Below are 18,406 nucleotides of genomic sequence, written 5' to 3' on the forward strand. Positions count from 1 at the left end.
TTTCAGAAATTTATGAGAACAGATGAGCTGATAAGTAAAGATAATTGCCATATATACTAAGCGTCAATTTTTATTGCATTGAAATAAATGCATATAATATGTATATATTGAAAGACCACATGGGAATAGCTAAGAAAGAATTACAATCACTATAATTTTTTCACTTAAATAGAAAAAACCTCCACCATGGTGAATATTTATTTTTAATTTTTTTTTCATTATTTGTTGAGGTTTGAAGAGATTTATATACTTCCTGTGATTAGCTGGAATACTTTTGTGTAAATACCTTTTCTTTTCATTAGCACTGCTACCAGATAGAGATGCGAAACTGGAACTTTTATTGCACTGCTATTAAGCTTCTGCCACTCTTTGACCTTAGATAACTTTCCGTACCTTTTAACCCACTCCTATGTCAGTCCTGTCTGGGTTGCATGCAAAATCTTCAAAAGCACGCTTAGTTTTCAGGTGTCTAATATCTTAGTTTACAAGTGTCTAGATGAATTAGATGCTGTGTCCAGATGACTTCTGTGAAGCTTCTGGCAAACTTTTATTCTGTGAACTTTCCTCAGTGTCATCTAGCTCCTATTTTGAACATGCAAGGAATTATTAAAATCAAAGAGCATGTCCCTTTTAGCATCTCTTCTATTGCAATGCTGTAATAGTAAAAAACCCAAAACATTTGATAATGGTAGGCCATGCTCTTTTGCACATACAGGGAGACTACTGCACAAAAGATGGGCGTCTACTTTTTCAAATTGGCATGTGAATCCTGTGTGCCTAGGATCTGCTCTTGAAATCTCAGATATGTTAGTCTTGATCTTCAAGCATGCTGGTCGCATGTAGCTATTGTAGAAAATTGTGATAGTGAAATGACATTTCATAAAATTTAATGTGTATGGTTTGCCCAAGTCTGATGCTGAGGTGGCAGCAGAGCTGAGAACATGCAGATTTTCTCTGAGCCTTTCCTGGGCAGCAAATCCCTTGGACAAGTACCTAGACTGTCCACTTTAGGTGTTTGTGCCTCCCAAGAGAAGCAGTCTCCTGCTTACTTGGAACTGGAGTTGCACTCTTCATGGGATGGTCCTCCTTGTCTTATTTAGAATGGACTACTTGATAGGTTATATTATTTTTGATGTTTCTAGCTGAGGCACATTCAGTTTATTTTTTTTAGCAAATGTATTAATATGTTCCCTTCAAAGCTAGTTCCACAACAGCAGAGGTATAGGAAGGCAGGCTGATACTTTTCATCATCTCCTCTGCTCTGCATGCTTTTGTTTTCTAGTAAGGAACTTAGCTCTTTCTATCAGCTTTGCATATATTTATTGAGACATGTATTTATTTGTGCATGGGCTTAATGTCATGATATACCTCTCAAGAAGGTTCCCTGTTCTCTGTGCTTTCCTCTCTTATTTTGCATGGGCCTTATTTTTGCACATAGCTTTGCTATGGCCAAGCTGTAAAGATGGTAATAAAGCATGTGTGCATGGCAAAATAAGGTGGACTGAAACCCTTGTAAAGATGCTTTCTGTCATTTTTATGTGCATCACTCTCTTCCTTCTGATGTAGTGCTGTCTGTAACGATCTACAGTCTTCCTTCAGCTTTGTGTTTTCAGCATTGTGTTAATTGTTTGTGGTGTATGGGTTTTTCAGCAGCGTGCAGTGGGAAAGGTCAGCTGTCAGAAACAGGCCTGTCCACAACTGATAAGGCGTTCGAGAGATTGGATTTGACTCATTAAGCACCTTCCCTGTAGACATGGAGTCTGCTCTGCCGCAGAAAAAAAACTAAATCAGGAAGGGAAAAAGCCCAGGATGAAGTTGGAGCATGCGCCAGAAACACTGGCACACCCTCCCTCTCGCTCCTGTGCGCAGTGCCGGAGTTTGGTATGCTTCTACCACGCTCACATCCTCATGCACCGTGGACGTCTATGCTTATGCCCTGAGATTGCATGCATTCACTTCAGTATTTACACCTGGGCAAGACACACATGCATTCATTTTTTCTGTGTACATATGTGTGCGTGTAAGTCCTTATGGGTGGGTGCTCTGAAGTTACATGAGGGAGATGCATTTCATTCCTGCCCTCAGATGTGTGAATGATTTCACACTAATGGCCTGCTTCATTTCATGCTGTAACAAAGGGCACACCTCCTCTTTATGTGTATATATTGTGTTTGTTCAGATGCACTTTGTCTGCCTTACACAGAAACATGCTGTGCAACTGTCTTGCCTATACTGCATATACATGTCCGCTGCCCTGGCTGCTGTACAGACATAGCAGGAGCCTAGCCTGTTTCTCATTGCATACAAATGCACACATTTTTGCCCCTATATAATTACTGGTCAAAGCTGCTCTGCCAGCTTGTAACAATCTCTCGCCTGTGGCTTTGTTTTGAGAAGAATTGTTCTGCTTCAAATTGGGTTTGGATATTGCTACTTCCATAAATGGTTTTAATGATCTCTCACAACAAGCATAAATGAAGGGCAGCAGTAGTGTTTGGCAGTGTATTTTGTGATCCTGGCAGTACCGGGGTTCTACACAAATACACTGTCCAGTAATACAGAAGCTGTGAGAAGCTGACATTACTGTAACCTCTGTGATACCAGCCTCACGTGCTGCTCTGCTCTGCTCTCGTCTCTCTTCCACCTCACTTTTGCTTTTCACCTTCTTTTGCATCTCCCCTTTCCCATGGGCATGGCTCTCAATACCGCTCGCTGGTATTGAAAAGGATAATTTTGTGGATCATTATTGTGTTATTACAGTGATTAGCGGTAACTATTTTTCTACTCCCACTTTCCTCTGGAAGGATGCCCAAGGGGCTCCCTGCTCAGCAGCAAGTGCGACACTTGCTGGAAGGCTGCTGCCAGCACAGGCCCGTGAGTACGCAGCAGTGCACACGTTCACCTCTGGCAGTGCTGCCTCTCTCTCTCTCCTGCTCCTTTCTTGCATTCTTACAGCAGTTCTCTAAAATACTGCTCTTCAACAGAAGCAGGAGTTTCTCCTTCTATTGGGCTCCTTCTGTGAGCTTTTGTTCTGAATGCACTTTTCAACTTTCTCTCAGTGTTGGTGTAAATCATTTTTGTTCATTCCTGTGTCAGTCTTGGAAGGCTCCCACTGATGGTCCCTCTTTTTTTTTTCCCCTACCAGGGCTAATCATACCATACATGTAGGGAAGACTGTGATAGCTACCTAATGTTGTTCTCCCTATTATTACAGCTCTATGGCTCTTTACTAAGGTCAGAATATTTTAGGAAAGAAAGACCTTGTCTTCAGTATGGTAAGGAACAAAAATGCCACAAGTGCACCCTGTTTCATTCGCTGAATGCTAGTGCTCTTGAATCTGCATGCAGTAATAAACAGGTCTAAATACTTAGCATCCAGATTAATATTTGGTGTTTGACTTCTGATTTTTAATAGGCTAGAAGGGTAAGGATAATGTGGAACTGGGAATTACAACTTGGATATAGGTTGCTGCTGAAGAAGAGTAAATCTCTCAGGGGGTGAATGAATGTTGCTTGTTGCTTCATTTAAAAAAAACCAAACATGGTATGTATAAAACAATAGCACTTTTGGTTAAGAATAAGATAAATAAGATAAACTGATGAATTGAGAGCTTAGCTGTATGTTTGCACACTCTTACCCTCCTGTTCTCTCACATATGCTCTAGAAAGAGAGGCAGATGGGCTGTACCAACCCAGCCATAGAGGTGGTCTATATGAGAGCAGAGCTGGTGAATATGTTAGATCTTGAATTTTATGTTCATGGTGCTGTGATGTTCTCCCTCTCTTGTCAGTTTGCACTTTGCTGAATGTTCAGACTGTAAGGAAACATTTCTGCTGGGTGGTGTGTTCAGAGACTGGCATCCTTAAGTTTTAGAATGATGTACCAGGAAAATAAGAAAACTATAAGAAATGCAGAGTGAAATAAAAGCATAAGAAAAAGCAAGTACAGCAGAATTACATTAAGAATTGCCCTCATCTATATTTAGCAGTGAGGAATATATATGCCCAGCTCATCATAATAGTATCTTTTGACAGAATTAGTAGCAACACCCTGCTTTTTCTCTACCTTCTGGAGCTGGGAGAGTAGAAAAATTGTTCAGAGAAATGAAAAGAAATATACTTTGTCCAACCAAAACGAATTGTGAATTTATACGACTATATCAAATTTTTTCAGGCAAATTATTTTTAAAATTGATTTATTCAGCTTCTTTCATTTCAAGTAAACATGTTTCATGCTTTTATTTTAAAATTGAGCTCTAGTTTTTTAAGAAATGCATTTTTAAGGAAATGTAAACCAAAGTTGTTAAATTTCATTTTGGATTAAGGAAGGCATTGTCATAGGATTGTTTTTTTAGTCCCTTTGGCCAGTTGATCAGGGCGTAAATAACATCACAGCTCTAAGTACGCAGTGCCACAGTCAGACCAGTACCTGGATTTTATGGTTTCTTTGGCAGAAAATGCAACATCACTCACTGATACCAGTACAGTGTTTGTTACCTGTACTGTTGTTCATATTTAGCAAACAATGAAAAATAGGTGGAGAGGAGTATGCTTAGGACACTGTGCACTGCATATACACTGGATTGGCATGCAGCTTTTCCTCACAAGTATGGAACATTTCTTGATTTGCAGAGAAGTTTTATTAAACTCACAGGGTGTTCTTTTCCCGTAGGTCTCAAGGACTTAACCTATGTTTTTGTTCTCTTTGTAGTACAGATGGAGACAGCTGAGGTTAATTAAGTGCCTCAGGTTGCATGGTAAATCAGTGGCAAAGTTGAGGATAAAATGCTTGTGTTCTGACTTCCACATCTCTAGTTTGTCATTTAGATAATTCTGGTGAGCAATTTAAAAAATTATGTTGCCAACCAAATGCTATAATCTTTTGTAGACATATGTCATCTTTTTTATTAATTTTCATTATTGCAGTACTACTACTTTTATCATCAAAACAGTTTTGCAAAAAAGTCTTTATGATTGCATTTTTCAGCTGTTTTGTGTGATATTGGAACAAATTCTCCAGAGACTTGTTTTCTGTTTCCCTTTAGAAAAAGACAGAAAATGTGGTTTAGAGAGTCAGTAAGGAATCTGTGAATCGTATTATTGATAAATTTAGGTTTAAATAATCTCTGTGTTAAATATGTGGACAAAGTAGGAGATTTTTTGTGATGTATCTGATTTACTTTTTTTGGTCTCAGAAGAGATTTTGTTAAAGGACAGCAATATACTGTTGAGTGAAGAGGAGATTTCCAGTGTTGAGAGGCAAAATAGCTTTCATTTGTGTGAATATTTCTTTGTTTAGATGATATGAACTTCAACTCTATATTTAATAGGTGCATACTCTAGAAATTTAAGGCAGTCATGCTTCTAACAGACTACTAGCTCTATCACATATGTGAAAGTGATATATGGAAACTGCTTTATACATTTAGTACATGTCAACTGTTTTGAGGATCAGGAGCCTTAGGGGAAATTTCTCCTTTTTTTGAGTTAAAGATTAAGGCACTGTTATCCCTCTTCCTTCCCTTTGCTCTCAGTCTTTGCTGTGTAGTGGTCCAAATTCATCAGGTGAGCTAAGTCACTCTGCAGGGCTGGTTCTGGACCTCTTAGGCACTGTTTGCAATCCCAGGGGTCAGAACCTCTTCTTTCTTGGAACCAGCCCAGAGAGCATCATTCAAGGACACAGGCAGCCGCAAACAGAGGTGGAACATGCAGCTCCAGAGCTCTCGTGCTATATCTTTAGGGAAAGCAGATCTTCTTCCTGTTTTCATTAACAGCTTTGCTGCACAGGGAAATAATAGATTAGTTAGGTTTGACAAAACCTCCCGAACACTCATTGTATTGCCAAGTCTCCTTGATCTCTTCTGGGCTTAAATTTGAGGACCTTTTAGCAAACATTCTCCTTTAGACTCAAAGGGTAACGTGTAAAGCAGCAGATAACAGCAGAGAGGGCATGATTCATGCTAGGCACTTGATGTTCTCTGGTGTAATATTAATGTTTCCTTTGCTCTTACTGGTGAAGTGATAGAGCTTTTTGTGTAAGATTAGAGCAGCTACACTACGTGAAAATTTGAGTTTGGCACTGAAATAACACTGACTGTTGAGTTCAGCTCACCTCTGCTGTGGGCTTCTGGGCTAACGTTACTTTCTGCATCTCTTAAACGTGATGAGAGATGTTGTCTTGCATTAATTCTTACCTACACTGTTTCTGATATCATTGCGCTGATTCTTCTCTGCTTCCAAGTTACATATTAGGTGAGAATCAGAATGCCTGAAGAAACAATAAATGACACTATTTCTGAACGATGTAACATTACCCAGAATGGTTTAAAGTTAGTAAGCATTTGGGAGACTATTTTTTTTACTGTGGGACTCAGCTGAGTACCTAATTTTGTCCATTATAACATCATTCTATGATTTTACAGACAATTTTTTTCCAACAGCAAAAATTCTTTTTCTTCTGAAAATTTATTTCCATAATTTCCTTGAGGTTTGAAGTAATATTATTTTTCTAAGGTTTTATCAATGCAATCAGTTCAGTCATCTCATTATGACATTAAGATGACTTACATGTTCTTACTTTACAGTTTGTGGAATATAAATGCAGGATGTGATATGTCTGTCAAAGCTTCCACATATCAGTATCACTGTTGGTAATGCTTGGAAGATGCTTCATGCACTGGTGAATGTTTTGTGCACTATTTCTAATATATTTAAATAACTAAATAAGCTCTGTAAGACTTTTCAGACAAATGTTTGCTTTTGACTATTGAGAGCACAAAAGTGTGTTTGGGAGGGAGAAAGCATGGGATCTTATTAGTGAGTTTGATGAGTGGTGTCACTGATTCAATCAGGTGGTGCGAAGAATGATTAAACTAGAAAAAAAATCAACTATTTGTATGTATTATTTTTCCTGTCCAAAGGCTAGACAGGAGGAATGCAGCACGAGGATTTCGACAATTTAATGGAGGATGCAGTAATCTGCTGTTTAGCTATTACTGTAGTCTGTCACCATGTCTTTAAAATAACAGCCTGACTTTTACTAAACTATCCAGCTTTGTTTTAATAAGATGAATCTGGGTGAGCTGCTTTGACTGCATCTGAGGGCTTTCATTAAGGTTTCAGCATTCAGTCACTGGACAACTGTTTCAGAGGGTGATGAAAATTGTTCACCTTTCTTGTCCTTCAGAGGTGCTGCTGGGCTCATTTTATGCAATGTTTGACATACAGTTTCTCCTCCCCTAACTTCTGAGGGAATATCAAATACATGTGAAAGTGACTTGAAACATAAATTGTTCATTGTTCTATAACGTTGTTGAGGATGATAGCTATTATAGATGACTCCCAGGATAACCCTTCTGTCCAGAACAGAATTAGCTCCTAGTAGAGTTCATGGAGGTTTGCCCAGACTGGAGTGCTGCCCCATCCTTTGGGAGGTGATGCCTTGATCTCTTGTGGCTCATCGTCTAGAACAACTTCTAAGTCTATTTCCCGCTTAGTTCATGTGGTTCATATGTAGAATTTATTCTTTCCAGACGTTGTTATGAATTCAGTCAAAAAATTTCCTACAGCTCAGTTAGAATTTTAAAACTTTAGGTCTGTTGTTTATGGTGTAAGAATTAGTGTAGAAAGGAGGAAAAGACATACCACTGGCACAAAGATGTTTAGTCATATTCATATCCAGCTATATAGTTACCAAGCTGGAATAGCTGTTAATTTCAGCAGTACAGGAAGATTACCACAAAATTTCTTCCCAGAAGCACCCAGTTCAATTTCTTGTTGGGATCATGATGTTAGCCAGTCATCCCATCAGAAATAAATTAGTTTCCTTGTGTTAAATGTCATGCTACTGAAAACACAACTGATGCCCCAGTGCCGTAAGTTCAGAGCCACAGTACGTTCACAGCTGTGCTGTAATACTCTACTGATTCCATGAGCATGGCCTCAGGTGAGAAGGGTCCATTATTCAACCAGCAGTACTATTGCCAAGAGTGAGACCTTCTGGCTTTTCTTTTTTTTCTTTTTTTTGCCTCTGTGCAAGTAGATTTTCTGCATAGCAGTATTTTATAACACTCATATCTTTTAATGCACTAACTTAATTATCTACAATACCTTTTGAGTACATTGATATTTTTTCATAGATATCCTGGTTTTACAGTGAGGTTGATGGTTTTTGGGTTGTTTTTTATTTCATTTCCTTCTGCCATGGTTAGTGATAGTCCTCTATTTTGTTAACAATTCTGTGGTTAGTGGCCAACCTTGGAAGCATTTTATTCTTAAGACAAGTTGTATAACTGTAGGATTTTCCAAAGTTAGAGACCTGATAAATGATAGGGAGAAAAGGTTCCTGTAAATACTATTTTCCTTGTTGACTTCTGTCTGGCAGAACATCAAGGGAGTACCTGGTTGTTCTGCTACCTACATCATTAATGCACACTGCTTTGGCAGAAGCCTGATGCATGGCAGTGTTAAACCATTCCTGGATTATCAGACAGCACCAGCTCTTCTATGCAAAGCACAGCAAACCCCTCAGGTAAAGTAAATCTCACTGACCAATGGAGTGGTTATTAATTTTGAAGCAGTGCAGAGAGTTTGCTTTGTTCACTAGCAGAAGACATTTTCTGATGTTGCCTGTAAACCAAACCCCAGTAAGATAGGAAGAGCCTCAGAGTACACCTGTAATGTAGTGGGGTTTTGATACAAGGTGAGAAGGTGAGCAGCTGACCCTTGGTTTTAGGAGAGCTACTTGAAGTTTTCTTCAGGAGACTTCAGGAAAGTCACTGCCCATTTTATATTTTTCTAAATATTTCTTAATTGTGTTTGAGGCCAAAAATCCCGTTACACGAGATGCTGCTTTTGTTGAGTATTAAATTTCATGCCCCTGGCAGAATTAGTGCTTCTAGAGTTTCCTGTTTTTAACTTCACAATCATGAAGTATTTATTTTCAGGCATCATTCAGAACTTTGGAGGCTGCTTTGCTCCACATCTTAGCTAGGTTGACTTCCTGGCAGGACTGGAGAAAAATAGTAGTTTGGTATCCCTCCACAAATGTATGAGAACCTGTGGAATGAGCCCAGGATGGGGAGATAGGAGCTTCTGAACTCAAATGCTTTGTCTGCTATTGATTTTTCTCAGTGGCCATGAATAAATCCATTAAAATGTTGGTGCGTTGGTTTCCTCAGACATAAATCAAACTGTCAAGGTTTCCTACCTCCCAGTGATGCCGTGAATTCTGAATATTTGAGTCCTCCTTTGTAGGAAGAGCTCTGACAGGAACACATAGCAACAGCATTGCACATAAAAACTGAAGCTAAGATTACCATCTGGCTTTCCTGATCAAGCAGTATAGCTATACAAAATATGGAAAGATCCCCAGTCTTTACCTCTCCTGGGAACCTGAGACTCAGCAAGCTCTGGGGTTTCAACAGGGATGAGAAGAGCCAGGAACTTGGCTTAGGTACTTATTTGCAGTGCTTTTGTTTCTGTTCTTGCTATCAACCTGGAGTAGGTACTGATGATTGTTTAGGGAATTTGAACAGGTATGGGTTTGAGACTTGCAAAAGTGGCTTTGCAGTGGGGTGGTTATGGTAACTGCTTAATATGGTAGGTGTGTCTGCTAGCAGTTGGTCAGAAAAGGGTAACATTTTACCGCATGAAGTGATGGGTATCTCCATTCTTTCAAGGAAAAGGTCTGTGTAAGTCAGTTTGAAGATTCTGGGTTTTGCTTCTATTCTGGTGATTTCTATGAGTCTTGAATATGTCAAGGGTTTAAGTCTGAATGTGGAATTTTTCACAGGTCTTGGATCTTTGAAAATCCCACCTACTGCAGGGAATTTAGTTATGTGAAAGAGTTAGGAAGCAAATAATGGGCTTAGATTAATATTAACAAGTGAAATGGAATATTTGATTGTTTACATGTGCTAACCTGCTTTCCAATTCTGATTTTTGCAAATCTGTTTAGTATTAACTAAGTTAAAAATGAAATCTTGCAAATGATGCATAAATCAATAGTTTTCAAACATATCCTAAATTTGGTTTTAAGTAAATGTTATTTCATGCAGTTGCATTGTCACACTTGAACAACTAGATCATCAATTCCAGTAAACACCACCTACTATATACAGGGTTTCACATCACAGAAAAATCAAGGTTTGATCTGTTGCTTCATGTAACATAAACCAAGGATTCCTGTTGACTTTGAATTGGGCCTTGAGTTTGTCTTTTCTGGGTTAGCAGTGTTGCTGTGCAGGAGCTCTTTGGTACACTACCACTGTTTAAGGAATATAGAAGCCCTAAATATCACAGTGCTATTTGTGGAACCTTCAAAAATGTACAGCACGAGGGTTATGAGCTAACAAATAACAAGTGTTTCACTGCTCTCTGGTCTTCCAGGCATCACCAGACTGTGCCTGAAAGCATACAGAAATACTGTGAGACCTGCAGCCTACTCAGGGCTTTTTTGTCCTCATTCATTGTGTAGAGAACCTATATCCCTTTTCCCCCTCCATGCCCTCTGGTAATTTTCATGTGCTTTTTGGTCATAGCTATCATGTATGTCAGAGCATCCTAACAGTTTGGACAGTATGGAGAAGCCATGCTTGGTAAAAAGCCTTTCATGTGGCCTGACACAGGCTACTGTGTAGTAGCTTGGAGAAATATGCAGTGAAGCTCTTCAGGGCACAGCTTAAGCTCTGACCGCTGAAGCCTTTCATGAGGCTGGTAAACCAGTCATCAACATGGCCACTGGTAAACCATTGAGGAATCAGTGATTTGGGGAACAGAGTTTTAGAGAGAGTGTGTTGACCTTGGGAGTTCTGCTTATGAGACGTGTTGAACAGCATGAATTTGGATTGCCCAGTGAACCCCAGAGAGATTTCAGTGTGTGGTGATCTGCAAATTTGAATGTCTGTCCAAAGCAGCCACAGAGGGAAAAAAAAATCCCCATAACAACATATGAAACAGAAATAAATGACATTCTCCCATGAACAGGAAGGATACAAAGATGGATAAGGTGCAGAATCCCAACTGTAATAAGGGTCAGCAGCAGATGACTGGAGGGAACAGGCAGATGACGTAGTTGCATGCAGAGGTGGGTTGATGGCACCTTATATTAAAACCAGTGGTACAAGTCAGATTAATATCTCTTTGAATTTGCTCTGCTCTATTTTGATGAGTATGCAGTAGTCATCCTAAATTACTGTTTAGATTTCTAATATACGCTTGGCCTTCTCCTTTGTACTGAGTACATCAGTAAGATTTCATCTAAGTGACTGAGAAAGGGTAAATGAACCCTAGTAATATTTCTTGTACTGAGTGAACAATCAACCCATCATGCCCCCCTTCCCAAAGACAACAAATGTGTATTCAGTGCTTTGTACATCTACAGTTGTGGGGAAAAGGCTCATAATGATTGTGTTTGACTCCTGCCCTCACTGGCTATTTGATGGGAATTTCCCACAGGTACATGGAACATGTGTCTAACTTGATTGTAACACATTCTCTTCTGATGGATCAGGAGTGACTAGGCAGGGGAATTATCAAATTTGGAAAGGGTTGTTAAGTGCTTGGCTCTGACTTCCAGAACTGCAATCAATAGCAGCCCTTTGTGCTTAGGCTGGTTTAACACCGACACAAACATTCACCACTTCTTGCTGGTAGTTAAATGTATTCAGAATAGAATCACAGAACCAAAGAATTTGGAAGGGACATCTGGAGACTGTAGTCCAACCACTAGCTCAGAGACGGTCCAGTTAGAGCAGGCGGCTCAGGACTGTGCCTAGTCAAGTTTTTAATATTTCTAAAGATGGAGATTTCACAGTCTCTCTGGGCCCTTCCTAGTGTTTGACAATCCTCAAGATGAAACATTCCTCTGTATAGAATGAGAATTTCTTGTATTCAGCTGTATCTGTTGCTTCTCATCCTTCTTCTGCAGACCTCTGAAAAGAGTTTGGCCCTGTCTTCTCTATGATCTCCCATTAAGTCATTGCAGAGAACAGTAACATTTCCCTTGAGTTGTCTCTCCTTGAAGCAGAACAAACACAGTTCTCTCAGGTTCTCCATACACCTCACCTACCTCAGTGCCTTGAGTGTGTTGGCAGCTCTTTGCTGGACTCACTCCAGTATGCTGAAGCCATTTTTATATGAAGGAGCTCAGTACTGGACAGAGCAGTCCTAATGTGATCTCATAAGTGTCCACTGGGGAAGAATCACTTCCCTCGGCCTGCTGGCTGATTCTTGTTAATACAGCCACAGATGCATCTGGCCTTTGCTGAAAGGGCAAGTGCCGCTGACTTGTGCTCAACTTGTGTGCTGGGACCCTCAGGTCTTCTTCTGAAAAGCTGCTTTTGAGCCACTTGGCTCCCGCATGTATTGCTGCATGGAGTAATTTGGCTCCTGTTTGCTTGCAGGAGTATATAGACACACGGTCTGCTTACTTAAGTACAAACACACATACTGCCGCAGAAGTCTCTGCTTAAAGCAGACTTATCACTTGACAATGATATATGTACAAGATGCAACACTGTACTGTTTTGTCACCATTGTTTTATGCTGGGAGGGCATAGATTTTACTGTGTAGTTATTTTCCAAGAATGGCTGTGACAGCAAGTATTTTCCTTTCAGTCTTGTACTAATAAATTCTGTCTCATCTGTATTAGGATTACTAAATGAGACAAAATGAAACAAAAAAATACTGTTAATGTCAATGGAAATAGGACTAGCCCTTGCCTTATGCAGTAACTTCTAAGCAATGATAGCTTGACTGCTTCTACTATCTACTGCTCAGACTTGCTTTCCCAGCTGGGAGTCAGGAAGGTGCTGTGTTACTGAGTGGGGGGACCCTTTTTCCCCAGATGGCACTGGTAGGAATAGGCTACAGACAGCCCTCCTGCAAGCTTTCCTATCACTGTCTTACACTTCTTCCACCGGACAAAACCAGGGTATGCAGCTGGCTCAAGTCACATAAGTGCAATATGGCAGCAGAACTGGCTTTGAAGGACTGGAACACTAGGTACTGGGAAGCAGACTTCTAGTTCACACAAAGGATTTTTATGATATTCAAATGCTGCCTCCAGTTGCTAAGAACTTAGTGTACTGGCTTTCCTTACTGTACATAGGAGATTTTTTTTCCTAATGAGGAAATATTTTACATCATGTGCTGTGAATAATCCCCCCGTGTTTGTTTTTGCTGTATGAAGATGTGCTTGTCTACTACAGATTTCCTGGACAAGGTGATCAGACAGGCAAAGTTCTCAGATGTGTTTACCAGCAACATTACCTACATCTGTGGACAAAATGTTTTATGTGGACTTCCCTCATACTGTTGGAGAAGGAATCTATAGGACACTTCATGTGGCTTTCTTGCCTGCTTGGTCTCTCATTCAGCTGAAAAAAAGGGCAGCTCCGTCAGGATTATATTCTGATGTCTCTCTTAAATTGACTGTCATATGGGTTAAAATAAGTTCAGATGGCATTAGTGCTGAATCTAAATGCTGATTTTTGGGAAACGGTGAGGGCTTTTTAAACGACACATATGTGGTGGTCCTGTTGAGAATAGTAGAGCTTTCCATTGTTCTGCCAAAAAGGATGTGAAGTGCCTTACAGCAGTCCTTAAATGTTTTTCCTAGACTTCACTGCATACTGTTGAATGGTCCCTATGGTGACAGTGCTGCAGTGAAACTGAAAACACAGCACTGAAATTTGTCAGTACTGAGGACCCTGAAGTTAATTCTCTTGATAGTCATATTAGAAAAGGATCTGTACAGTCATTAGCATGCCAAGATATATAGCTGTACAGTAAACAGTGCTGTGGGATTGCTTAGAAATTTCAGGACAACCTTAAATCTCTTCTTGGCTGACTGCTGAATAGGTTTTTTTTCCCCTTCCTTTCCAGCGCGAGATGAGAATATGGCCACTTTCCGTGGTTCCGAATACCTTTGCTATGACCTGTCGCAGAACCCCATCCAGAGCAGCAGCGATGAGATCACTCTCTCCTTCAAGACATGGCAACGCAACGGGCTCATTCTGCACACCGGCAAGTCAGCGGATTATGTCAACCTGGCCCTGAAAGACGGTGCGGTCTCGTTGGTCATTAACCTGGGGTCTGGGGCCTTTGAGGCCATTGTGGAGCCGGTCAATGGCAAGTTCAATGACAACGCGTGGCACGACGTTAAAGTGACACGCAACCTGCGGCAGGTAATGGTGAACGGGAGAAAATGCTGGGGAGAATTTTGTTTTGTTTTATTGGGACAGGCAGATGGGAGAGAGTGTTGGAGAAATGAGGAAGCTCAGTGGAATTGCTAGAGTTTCTCCACCTATTCTAGATCTTGGTACCTAGAGGACAGTGAAAAAACATTAGTTGACGGGAATTTATCCCTGCTGCAATATCTTCATTTCCACTTCATTAATTTTCTGTGTTTTTTTGATTTAATAATAAAAACTTGTGACATAACTTTACTTTCATCTCCCTTTTCCTTTTTTCTTTTTCTGTTCTCCCTTTTTTATTTTATTATTTCCTTAATTATGATTCAATCTTATCAGTAATATTCTTGTTGTATTTAATTACTGTGGGAACAGAGCCTTTTTCCAACAGCCAATGCTCTACACCTCTCTCCTTTTTCTTTCAGTTTTGTTAATTGGTTTAACCATTGCTGTGATGTCACAATTCTAATTCTGGAAGTCTTTTGTTTTTCTTTTCCTTTTTCTTTTGTGTGTGCATGTGAGTGTGCAGGTGTGCAGGCTGGTGGATATGTGTGTAATTAATTTAACTTTATAGCTTTGGAATTAATTGGCTGGAGTCTCTCTGAGTCTTCTTGATTCTCTGTTCTTCTTTTCTTCTTTTTGATTTTTTTCCTCTTCTTTCTATAATGAGATTTTACCTTATTTCTTGTGTCTCTGCCTATGAGACTCTTCTGTTGGCTGTGAGGACTGGAAAAGTGGAAGGATCAAAAAACCCAAGCAAACCCAGATCAATCCAGCATCCTACAATTCCACTTTGGAAAAGTTTTTCTGATTTTACCAGTGTAATTTTACACATCTACATGCTGCTTTTCCAAGCAGACAACTGTATCAGGTGACGTATTTGGTAGTAGGCTAGTCCTAAGATCCCAAAGCCTTTCTCATGAAATATAAATTCATACATAAATAGATAAGATAAAATTAAATAACCTTGCTCTGAAAGCTGGTAAATATATCAAGTCACTAAGGCCCATCCGCTGCATGATAAATGAGGTTTACACTCTGAATAGGAGCTATTTGGTGTCTTGCTCACTGGTAGAGGCAGCAAAAAATAGCTTGTAAACTAAGATTTTAAAATCAATTTGTGAATAAAATATGACCTATTTATTTCCTCATTAATGTGAATATTAGCACAACCCTTAATGGCTTTATATAAGTTTATACAATATAATTTGCTGTGAAAGCAGCTTTTGTGGTAACATTTTACAGTAGCTAAGATCAAATGTGTCTGTGAGTATAGGATAATCAGCGCCAGGGATCAGAAACAGTCTCTACTAGCAGATGTCAGTGGATAATTTATCTGTTATGGGGATTTCATATCTTTCTTTTCAATATTTGGGTTCGGGGCTGAAGATTTTTATTTGTCTTTCCCATCTAAATCCCTGTGTTTCTACATGCTTAGGGTGTCTGCATCTTTGACAAAAAATCTGTCACCAAACTTTCATGAGACTCCAGGATTCTTTCCTATGGAAAAAATAAATCTGTTTTCCATACTTTATATGCATATGCAAATTTAATTTCTTATGCATTGGATGGGTCTTAATGATCCTATTTTGTTCAGACTTTCTGATCAGTACAGTAGAGGGAGAGGCACCAACTGGTCTAGGTTTGTCAGTCTGGAAGGGTCAGAATATATAGCTTTATTTGATTTGGGTTTTTTATTTTTATTTTTAGCTAGTTTCAGAACAGCTGATCTCTGAGTATCTCAGTAGAGCTTACTGGCCATTTTAGTTAATCATACTTTTTGTTTTTTGTTGGAAGTCAATTTCAATGGGAAAATGTGCCAGAAGCAAGATGAATCCTTGCTTCATGCCAGCATTGGTTTGGATCTTGAAGAAGCAAAAAGTGAAGGGCCACAGACAAAACTGTGGATGGGAAGCTGTAACATTGTTTTCTTAATCTTTTAGTTAGTGATTTTTTAATTGGTCCATGGAAATGGACCAAGACAATGGAAATATGTCTATGCCTTTTCATCTTTGATTAGACCAGGGCAGTGCTTTGGCAATTACTAGAAAGCGAGTCCCTTGCCAATTCACCAGCATCTCAAACTTTTAATCCTCCTGATCTGTTCACTAAGGATCTTTTTAAGTGACCCTGAATTCTTAAAGGGTCCAACTTGACTGGCCAAGAATGAGATGTTTTAATGAGATGGCTGTGCTCTTTCCAAAGAAAAGGCAGTCTTAAAGTCAAATTAAAAATAATTATCAGAGGTGATTTGGGTTCCAATTCTATAGATAAATATGACAGAATACAGTTCAACCAAAAAATATCAATAAGGCTTCAGAATGCCATCTAGTCTTTTCCTCTGCTTTTTTGGGGCTGAGAGAAGGGGGAGGAGGATTTGCATAATTTTTTAGCTGTTTCTAGAATTAGAGTAGAACTTTAAATAGTTGGACTTCTGCCCAGTATTTTTTGGAATTGTTAAATGTTTTGTAGCTAAGCTAGGAGAGTACTAAGTGCTGCTTTTTTTTAGATCAAATGACTATCGCAGTGGTTAATCTCCTTAGAGACAAACCAAGTGAATCCACAGATTCCCTTGAGTAGTGATTGTTAATGTCAAAGCAAATCTCCTCGTTTATTTATCTTATTATTTCAGTTAAAACTAAGCCCTCTTTCTGCCTTGTGAGAAACCTTTACTTAGAAATAGGATCATGGCTATATTTTACCAGGGCTTTCAGAGCATGTTTGGGGCAGTGTGGTCTGGTGGGAGGAGGAGCAGAGGAGACTGAAGGTCAGACTTCCCATGTCTGTATTCAGGTCTGCTGCTGACACTCCATCTCATTTTTAGCATGCTCTGCCCCCCATCCCATACTCCAACTCCCTTGTTTATAAAATGGATTTATTAATACAATATTTCGCTGTGAGTGAGACTTCCTTGATTAAGAATTGAGGATTTTGTGCTCATTATACCCAAGTACAGAGTATTATTATTATTATTTCATTACCAAAGGCAAATAACCTTGGGACTTTATGCTCAATGCTGCCAAGTCTTCACAAACTTACTTCCTTAGTCAATGCACAACTCTAAGGTTTGCGAGCAGATAGCTTTTACATGAGGCAGCATAGAACCTGCCTGTGTAATTTAGGATAGTTCGTGCCAGCTTAAGCCACAACAGAACAAGGACTTGGACCCTCCAGGGACTGCCCTTCCCTATTGATGCTGAAACTAGTCTCAATGCAAAATCTGCTATAAAGATCTTGAGTTCCTCAGCTGCTAAAAAGCAAACAAGAAACAATGTGTAGCTTCAAACAGCTGGTATCTGCATGCCTTGGGAAGGGTTAACAAGGCGTCTGCAAAGTTCTGTTAAAACCAACCGACTGGTAAATTCTCCTAGCTCCTCCGTAATATGGATGCAGTATAATAGGAGAATCTTGTCAATCTTCTATCTTCAACCTTGACACAAATGACACAATTCTTTCTACACAATTCCTCGACACATTTCTTCCTACGGGAGGAGAGGTTCGATTCCTATACTCTTGGATGACAGAAGTGAGCTACAGGCACACAGTCAAGCACAGGCTTTGTTGTGTGCTCCTCCTGAAAGTTACAAACTCCCCTGCTGTAAAGAAAGCTGCAGATTGGGAAACTTGGAAGGAAGACTCAGTCTTGGACTCTTCATCTGTAATACTCCAGCCAAAGGAAATACTGACCTGCTTGTGATACTCTGCGACACTTGAGGGTAGTGAGGCTTGGAAGAGGAGCAGGAATGTAGGTGGGTGGTTGCGGGTGAAAGAATGGAGTCATGGTTGGATTTGTGCTGAAGGGGCAAATTGTATACTGTGTGTGTACATCTCTGAGAGTAAGGTTCTTGTTTGAGGGAAGCACCTTGATGGGCATTTGAAGAGTAAGTATTGCACTGTTTTAACTTCGGTTCAGATCTGGAAAATGTGTGTGAGGGTTGAAGTTAATAATTAATACCAGGGTGGGAAGAGTAGGCAGCCCCCTCTTTCTTTACAGTCTAGATGGCATGGTTCCCCATAGAGTCCTGGTCATATTGTCCTCTTTCTCACTTTGTGTGTCTCAGGTGCCCCACGCCTTTTTTTGAAAAACTAACACTAGACCATTCATGCAATGTGTCATTTTTACTAACCAACTAATGTACTAACACCCTAACGACTCATCTTTGCTTTTAGTTATTTTAATTAACAATCGTTCTGTTCACGATTTTTTAAT

At 39.7% G+C, this 18,406-nt stretch overlaps 1 protein-coding gene across 23 annotated transcripts in view; it reads left to right on the forward strand.

Annotated features, from left to right (window-relative positions):
• The window catches only part of NRXN3 (neurexin 3), a 1,019,488-nt gene that overhangs the window by 259,393 nt on the left and 741,689 nt on the right, over nucleotides 1–18,406 (forward strand). For 22 of the 23 annotated variants that reach the window (XM_027672731.1, XM_027672716.1, XM_027672707.1 and 19 more), the window contains one exon: nucleotides 13,889–14,190. In XM_027672731.1, coding sequence (XP_027528532.1) covers nucleotides 13,889–14,190 — 302 coding nt within the window. Of the gene's footprint in view, nucleotides 1–9,361; nucleotides 9,455–13,888; nucleotides 14,191–18,406 lie in introns of those variants that run through there. The other variant, XM_027672818.1, reaches the window with a different exon arrangement.

The sequence above is a fragment of the Neopelma chrysocephalum genome, unplaced genomic scaffold, assembly GCF_003984885.1.
Source record: "Neopelma chrysocephalum unplaced genomic scaffold, ASM398488v2 Primary Assembly neopelma1_24, whole genome shotgun sequence".
In the NCBI taxonomy this organism is placed as follows: Eukaryota; Metazoa; Chordata; class Aves; order Passeriformes; family Pipridae; genus Neopelma; species Neopelma chrysocephalum.